This window comes from Acanthisitta chloris, unplaced genomic scaffold (genome assembly GCF_000695815.1).
Source record: "Acanthisitta chloris isolate BGI_N310 unplaced genomic scaffold, ASM69581v1 scaffold14610, whole genome shotgun sequence".
NCBI classification, from domain to species: domain Eukaryota; kingdom Metazoa; phylum Chordata; class Aves; order Passeriformes; family Acanthisittidae; genus Acanthisitta; species Acanthisitta chloris.
Genome location: NW_008651223.1, coordinates 31,827 through 40,687, shown reverse-complemented (window position 1 = coordinate 40,687; position 8,861 = coordinate 31,827). Strand labels below are relative to the sequence as shown.

The 8,861-nt window shown below is 41.6% G+C and overlaps 1 protein-coding gene across 1 annotated transcript in view; it reads left to right on the top strand.

The window, feature by feature from the left end:
- Positions 1-7,139, top strand: part of LOC103799977 (CSC1-like protein 1) — a gene marked incomplete at its 5' end in the record, with an annotated part of 12,921 nt that extends 5,782 nt beyond the window's left edge. Inside the window, 5 exons of the mRNA XM_009072339.1 lie at positions 368-473; positions 2,068-2,235; positions 5,274-5,389; positions 6,345-6,407; positions 6,969-7,139. Of these exons, the coding sequence (XP_009070587.1) occupies positions 368-473; positions 2,068-2,235; positions 5,274-5,389; positions 6,345-6,407; positions 6,969-7,139 (624 nt within the window). The remainder of the gene's footprint in view (positions 1-367; positions 474-2,067; positions 2,236-5,273; positions 5,390-6,344; positions 6,408-6,968) is intronic.
- Positions 7,140-8,861: the final 1,722 nt, after the last annotated feature.

The following is an 8,861-nucleotide window of genomic DNA, read 5'->3' as shown; positions in this document are numbered from 1 at the left end:
TTCCCTACTGGGAAAGCCAACACAAGGAGCAGTACAGATTCAGTGGGATCTGCAGTGAGACGAAGGTTCTGAGTTTGGCACAATTATTTTCTGCCTTGAGGCTTTAAGGAGTCCTTCTTATACATGCAGATTCCCTGAGGAATTACTTTAAGGCTATGAAAGTAGCAGCATCTTTTCTATACGTACAGACACATTAAACACATAATACTTCATCTAGTTACATAATTTATTCCTCTTAGGGAAATAACTGCTCTCTCACAGGGTGAGAATAAGAGAAGGTGAATTGTTGCTTTTGTGAATCTGTTCTTAACTCCTGACATGTTGATGGATGACTTGAGAGTTTTGGGTGTTTTGGTTTTGATCCTAGCAACAAGCATTCGAATATGAATTTGGAGCAATGTATGCCTGGATGTTGTGTGTGTTCACTGTCATCATGGCCTATAGCATCACGTGTCCCATCATTGTCCCGTTTGGTAAGTTTTTCCAATGAGCTATGTATGGCACTGTGGGAGTGAGATGGGACATATGGGAGGTTTGGAAGGCCCAGCTCTGCATTCTTATTCCAGTTCAAATGCTGATAATCCTTAGGACTTGGATTGAATTTCCTTCCCTTCTTGTGGAAGGAGTACAGAGGATAATGAATTAGTTAGCTCTTGTACTGCCTTGGAAATTGAAAGTTTATTTAATGTCTATTAGATGGTTATTTTATTTCTGAAGTTTGAGAGTACTGGCTCTGGTGGTGGCTTTTAATAGTTAAACTTGAGGTCTGGGTCATCACTGTGCTATGGACAGCTGTGTGCTCCATGGTGCTGACCTTAGAGATGTGACCTAATGAGGCACTGGCTGCTTCGTATGGGACACGGTCTTGTGAACACCCTAGCTGCTCTTGGATGAAAAAGCAAATGCTGGACACTCCAGTAGATTTACTGGCTTAGTAAACCAGTTAAGTAGGAGTTCAGGGCACATGGGTGGAACACAACTGCCCTGTGGTGTAGATGGAGCTGCAGTCCTACAGGACCCTGAGAAGGTCTCCAGATCAGAGTCACAGACTTCCTTTTTCTAGGATGTTTCTGTTGCTCAGTCATCTCTGTCCCATGAACAAAACAATGTTTATGCCTCAAGTTACCTGTATATCTGACTTTGATTGCCTCCTTCCTGTACCAGCCATTAAATGCTGTATGGGTATGCAAGAAACTTAGCAATCTGTCTAGAACTCACGGACAGTTGTCCAGCTTCTAGTGATGTGACATAACCTACATCATATTTTAGTGCATCTTTCATTCACAGGGATTACAGACTGTCATCAGAATTATTTATAAAGAATCAGTTCAGCAGCTATAAATATTTCCACTTGAGATCTGTTTATCAGACATAAGTAGTACTAAATAATTTTATATAGTTAGTATCTTTGTTTTTTAATCCGAAACTTTAGAGAGGTAGATAGAAGATGATTAGCTAAATTAGATATTGTTCAAAACTGACTTAATCAACAACCTTATTATTGGGAGAATGTGGCCAATTTTTTTGCAACAGTGCAATTGATGTTTACTTGCACTTCATTTTGTGTGCAGTTTTAAATATCTGAGTGTGCTACTGCATACCAGAGCTGTTGCAATTTATAGGCTGTCACAGCAGTTCCTGGCTGTTTTTTTAGATAAGGAGTAGCTGACTTGAAGTCCAGTCATGAATCTGTTGAAAGCTGAGAAGGAGACGTTAAGCCAGTGTCAAGAACTTTCTTCCTTACCAATATGGTGGCAGAGGAATCTTCCTTACTGGCTTGGCCTAATGTGTCAGCACTAGAAAGGAGCTCTGGGCTCTCCATGGCAGCATAAGTGGAGTGACAGAAAAATGTGTGGATAGGGGAGATCTCAGGGGTCTTGGGCTGGAGATGCAGCAACCTTAGGAGCAGGTGCTGTCATGCTGCTGACCCCTATTCATATTTGGGCTATATCCACCATTGGTATCTAGATTTTCAGTCGCATGATTAATGTAGATCTGATTGCAGAATTGCTGCTTTTTGTCGAGTCTTCATCAACCTCTCCTTGGCTCTCCTATTTCCCCTTCCAGGTTTAATATACATACTCCTGAAGCACATGGTTGACCGTCATAACCTTTACTATGCCTATCTCCCTGCCAAGCTGGAGAAGAAGATGCACTTTGCAGCTGTGAATCAGGCCCTTGCAGCTCCAATTCTCTGCCTTTTCTGGCTCTATTTTTTCTCATTTTTGCGGCTAGGTAAGTATTACATTTTTCCACCTAGAAACTGCTCCAAACTCTCTTGCCAGCTTACCTAAATTAGATGTGAAGCTTCATAAGCTTTGTGGGCTTTTCTTTTGACTTCCATAAATGGGAAGTCATGGTGGTTACCTCTGGAAGTTTGCATAAGACCCTTTGATGGAGGTAGCCGATGTGTTAACTTAAACTGTTAGGATAGAGCTCCAGATTTCTTCATTTTACAGGAGATCATGTATTCCTTAAATCTGTAGAGTTTGAATTGGCCAGTTGAGCTGTGGAGTGACAGGCAGTAAAAATCATTAAATAAGCCAAAAATCTATTCAGAATTAGCTCTTTGTAGTAAGATGGTCTCTGGCTTTACTACCTGCATTTGTGTAGCCTGTGCATAAGTTTAATTTGCAAATACTTTGCATTGATTGCTTTGGCTGTGTAATTGGTGTACTAACAGGTCTGATGTCAGGAAAGGTAGGTGACAGTTTATGGCTTTATCCATGATACAGGAGGAAGCATTTGGCCTGGAACAGGGATGTGAGTGATGCCACAAGGAGTTGGGTTTCCTTTCTTGGGAAGGAGGCTTCTGATGGCTAACCATATTTTACGCTGGTGACAAGTGACTGTGCTTGCATTGTGTTGTTTCTAGCATACCAGTAGTCAGAAAGGTATTGTTGGCAGGCTGTCATCGAACTTCAGGGGTAGTTAAGGCTATAGGGAAAGCTCCCTGTGGATGTAAGTGGTACTTGGAACTATTCCTTCAGGCTGTCCTTGGATTTAAACAGATGTTCTTGCATTACTTGCATGTTTGAGAGCTTGTTTCTTCCCTTGGTTTAAGAGCTACCTTTGCAACCAGGAACACTAACAAATTTGCATCCTCTTAAGATAACAGGAGAATTTCTAGATCATGCTTTAGAAAAGTCAACTCTAAACACACAGCAATTTAATGCACCTCTTTAATTGTTATGAAGCAAATTCTGGTGTAGTAAAAATTAAATCTTTATAATAATGTCTTCTAATTCTGCATCTTTGGTAAAACCATCATTTGTCATAGATGTTAATAATGGAAAATAGGCTGGATTACTGCATTTGGCTTGCTCTGTGTAGAGGATCCTGTTTACAGCATGTTGTTCAGTGGTTTGTGAGTGCACAGGGCAGTCTGAGAGATAGGAACTTGAGATTTTTATTTCATTGCCATTGATTTCACTGGGGCTTCTTGTGCCAAAGAGAAGGAAGGAAGGGTAAGATTGCTCTGCTTCCTTATCTGAAAAATACATCAGTTTATGGTATAGAGTTTGATTGCTGAGTCGTTGACTTGTACAGTTTGCCTGATATGGATGTTTGTCTTGTTGCAGAGTACAGTGGTAATACTCTGTTTTCTCACTCATAATATTAATGTAAGGCTGGAAGAACCTCTCTCCAGCTTTTAGTCAAGATCAAATACCACCTGACTGCATATAGAAGGTGATAGGCTGCACTGGTGGTGTCTGTTTCCTTCTCAGTCACTGTTTTCTTCCTCGGCTCTCATGCCTTCCATCCATCCATCATACCTGCAGCATCATTGGGCCTCTTGCAACAGAGGAGGGAACAGTATTGTCTGCAGTTCACTCCTGGGATAGTCCCATGTTCTCTGAACCTGTTGGCAGGGAGGAGTGCTGAGGATACAGGACAGGGAAAACTCATCTTGGACACTTTTTCATCCCTAATCTGCTGTTTGCCTTGTGGTTCATGCTGTACTTTGGCTTTGGTGTAGACTTGCCTCCCCAGCTGGTAAATATCCTATGCTTGATAAAAACAATCTCTTTTGAAAGACATTCCAAAATACCCATAGGGAGGGTTTTTTTCACTTCCCTTTTTGGTTTGAATAGTGACATGTTTGTAAGGTTTTTTGGTTTTGTTTTTCACCCGTGTGTGGTGAACAGGTCTGTGCAGGGTTTATATAACCTGCTAAAATGTAAAACTTCTCTGTTCTGTGTTACTGCATATGCTGGGATTACCACAAAAATATTTCAGGGTTGGAGTTGCTTTTTTTTGACTAAAGAAGCTTGGAAACAGCTGGGTTTTGTGGTGGTGTTTATTTTTCTTTATTATTCAAGTCGTCTTTGCTGCAAAATACGATCAATTTCTTCAGAGTATTTCCCCAGTGGACCTGGAGAATAATAAGTCAGTGTAATCATTATAACTTTTTCCATACTAGAGTCTGCATCCATGTCCTTTTGTGTAATTTTAGTGCACTCTGTGCTATAAGTTATCTTTCAGCTTAGTCTTTTTCCTTGGATTCTCCCCAGGTCTGTCCATGTTTTATTGTAGACAAAGCTTCTCAAGTTGAAGTCTCAGTAGCACCAAATTATTTTGTTTGGGTAGCAGAGACTTGCCTCTGTTTTCATTTTCCTCTCTTCCCATGTTCTGGTATGACATCACACTATTGACTGCTTTCCAGCTTGTCATATGCTGCAGCACTACAAGATTGTTATCCCTCAGACTACATTTCATTTTTCTTTCTAAATTATAGTTATTTGCAGTTTTCTACATACAATTTTATCTTGCTGTTTGCTTTTTTGTTTTCATCCTTGAAAGCAGGTAGGGTGGTCTTACTCACCATGATAATTTTGATTCCTCCCCCCCTTGAGCTGTTTGCAAGACATCCAGTTTGGTGCCATTATCATAATTAATAAATGTAATTAATATTACATTTCACAGATCATTAAAGAAAGTATTTTAGGAGTGGGTCCAGGATAGATGACAGAGGGAGGAGGAGAAGAACTGTTCTGAGTCTTGTTTATCATTCAAGTACTGCAGCAACCTTTCTTGGCCTCTAGGAAAGCAGGAAGAACAGCTTGCTCAGCAGTTTTACAAGTCAAGTTGCTTTGTGCATAATGAAGTTCTCCTGTTTGTGGTTGGAAGTGGGCTGCTCAGTCCTCTAAGGAAAGCAAATAATCCACGAGGCTTCTGAAAATGGGGAAGATAAAGTAAAGGTTTGGTTTGGTTTTGTTGGGTTTTTTTTCTGCTATGTATTTTTATATTGTATTCTCTGGATATTTTTCTAGGCTTTAAAGCACCTACAAGCATGTTTACATTCCTAGTTGTCAACATCACAATTGTTATTTGCTTGGCTTACACTTGTTTTGGCTGTTTCAAGTACCTGAGTCCACTGAATTACAAGGTAAGTGATGGATACCTGAAACCTTTCAGCACCTACCTATGTGCTTGATGTAGCACCAGCTGTTCCTGCTGGGTTGTTTGTGCCTTCTCAGTGGCAGCATCTGTTCACAAAGGTTCATTCCAGTAAGATGGCCAAAGAGGGCTTGTAGTAGAGGTAGGCTGCTTGGCACAGTGGAAAGTCTGTCAGTAGCTGAATTTGAGACAAAAGAGCAGCATGGAAGCAGTATCCTGGGCTGCATCAAAGGCAGCATTGGCAGCAGGTTGAGGGAGGTGATTCTGTCCCTCTACTCCACTCCGGTGAGACCCAACCTGAGTGCTGCCTCCACCTCTGGGGCCTTAAGTACAGGAAGGACATGGACCTATAGGAGTGAATCCACAGGAGGCCGTCAAATTAATTAGAGGGATGGAGCACCTCTCCTGTGAGGAAAGGCTGAGAGAATTGGGTTTGTTCAGCCTGGAGAAGAGAAGATGCTTAGGGGTAACTTAATCACAGCCTTCCAGTACCTGAAGGGTGCCTACAAGAAAGATGGAGAGAGACCATTTACAAGGGCCTGTAGTGACAGGACAAAGGGGAATGCTTTCGAACTTAAAGTAGGTTTGGATTAGATATTAGGAAGAAATCCTTTACTGTGAGGGTTATGAGACACTAGCACAGGCTGCCCAGAGAAGCTGTAGATGCTTCATCCCTGGAAGTGTTCAAGACCAGGTTGGATTGGGATTTGAGTAACCTGGTCCAGTGGAAGGTGTCCCTGGGGGGTTGGAACTAGATGGTCTTTAAGGTCTCTTCTAACCCAAACTATTCTATGGCTCTGTGTAAGAGAATGGAGGAGGAAGTACCAGCACCACACTAAGATCTGTCTGTGCAGGTTTTCGGGTGCTTATGATCTCTGTGTATTGTTTTCACTCACCAGTTTGATATTGTCTCTCTTCCCTTCCCCTCCGGTTGCTGGTTACAGATAGAAGACACACAAAGTGAAAGAGGAAGTGACACAGATCTACCAACCGTCCCAACATCTTCTGTAAGAAGTTAAGAGTTACTGATATTCTAATGTTTCCTAGAAAAACTCAATTTCTGACCTTGCTTACCAAAGACCTTGCATAGGACATACTAGTCTGAACGGACTGTGGGACTTCCCATATGCATGCGGGACCAGAAAGTTCTGCAGTTGGGCATCTTGACTGTTTCTAGGTGGTATTCAGGAGTACCTTCAGCTGATATTTTAAGAGCAGAGACAGGCTACTTTCAGCAACTCTCTATGCCTCACATTTGGACAGCTGCCAAAGACAGTTGCCACTGCTTTGTGACTTTGAAAGCTGTGTCATGTAGCAGGTCTTACTTGCCATGTCACTGAAAAGGATGTAGGACTGAGGTAGAAGGAAAGGCTATTTTGCCACAGTCTACAAGTGCAGGTGAGTGTTGCACCAGGAAGCCTCCATTAAGATGTAAAAGACCTGAGGTGTTAAGGTGAAGAATGGGAAAAGGATGAAAAGAAGTGTCAAGGGGACAGATTTTTCTGGGTTAATTGTCTCAGCATTGTGCTGTGAGAGACTACTCAAATCCTTAATGCTTGTGATTTCAGATGTACGTCCCCCAAGTTTTGCGTCCTCAGCCTACAGAAAGGACAGTGCTTGCCCACCAGGAGCAGCAGTCATATGGCACCATGGATGACACTTATTCACAGGCAGAAGGAGTCATAAGCTATTCTGCTGGACCTGCAGTTCTTGAGCAGGCATCGATCGGTTCGCTTTGAGTGCCGAAGACTAACACAAGGTGGAGCACTTGGTCCAGGTTTAAGAGAACTAATTCCCTGCCACCACCTACTAAGTATTCTGCTTTATTTACGTATTCCTGCCTGCAGAAGAGGTACAGAAATAATTCGTTGTGTGGTCTGCAGCTGTGCTCAGAGATTAAAAAACAGATGCCTTGGGACTGATTGTTTTCCAGACCGTCTACACATGGTGTGAAACAAACGTGTTGAACACAGAGACATTGATCCTCAGGGACTTCACTTATGCTATCTCATCACTTGCCTTATGAAGATAACTTATGCTGCATATAGATAACTGGTCACCAAAGCAAGTGTAGCTATTACAGCTGTCATTTATTTATTAAAAATAATTCTTCCTTTTTAAAAAAAGAACCTTAAAATTTATTATTTATAAACATCTTGGGATGTGTTAAATCCTAAGACAATGTCACTTTTGATGAAATTCTGTTTGCATGGGCACTGAGGATGGTGTGTATGAGTCTCTGCTCTTGTCACCCAAAGTAGTAAGCATAGACTTAACCGTATTACTTAATTTCTTTAAAAGAGATGAGGGAATTACTGTGCACTTAAGTACTAAAAGTACCAAAGCAGAAAAACTGGTATAAAGAAGGGAGTGATTTATTTGATACTGTTTTTATATATTTTTGGAGGGCATTTAGGTTCTTAGTTTCTGTTCACTATTTTTAAGGGCCTTCCACAATGAAAGTTCACCAGCCAACAATAAAGGATGTAAACATTTTATCTTTCTTTTAATCTTGGGTCAAAATGACAGATCTCTGGGTTTTCTCTGTAGTGCCAGTTATATGAGTTGTAAGATACTAAGTTTTTAAATTTATTCCAAAGTGCAATGTGTCAAAGTGTAACCAATAATCACAGAGCAATAAAACACTGAGTTCAGAGAAATTTCAGGCTGTCTTGATTTATTTGTGTATTGAAACAGACCTTTTGCTAGCTGCTTCACAGCATGGTCATGAACTGTTCATGAGAGCACTGCCATGAGCCTTAAAATGACAGTATGTCCCACGAGAAATTAGAATGCTCGTAAGTTCCTCTAGGGGGTGAATATCGGTGACCTTTGGGTAGGAGAAGGTTTTGGCCCTCCCAAGATCCCTGTTTAATTGCTCATTGTTAAACTGTTAGTTCCTGAACTTGACCTTTTCCAGCATGTTTGTGAAGCCGCAATATCTTGAGATTTGAAGGAGGATTTGTGCCATAAATAAAGTGTGCAGATGTTCAGTGTCTTGTAGGACTGCCTCCAGCTTCCCAAGACCAGCACTCTGGACAAACACTGAGCATGAGAGCTGCCCTGCTGCAAGTAGGACCCTGTGGAGCTCCCATCCTGTAGTGGAAGATGCACGTAACTCTTGGTTCTTAAAAGGCAAGTGAGGATCCTTGTCTAGTGGAGGGGCATGGATTTGTGTCAGGCTACTTTATACTCTCACTTCAGTGATGCAGCTTAGTCAGGGGGTTATGTGCATGTGCATTTTGATTTGTAGTAATTGTGGTATTACTAGATGCTGTGTGTATCCTGGGTACACACTGCCAGAGAGGGTTGGTATTCAAGAAGAGAGAAAACCAACAGACTCCACCTGTTTTCTCAGAGTCACACAACGGATGGGAGGTCAGGAGGAGACAGAGCCTGTTGTGTTAGTAAGATCAAAAGTCTGCAATTGTTCTAACTCATTTCCAGCTGCAGTACCCCAT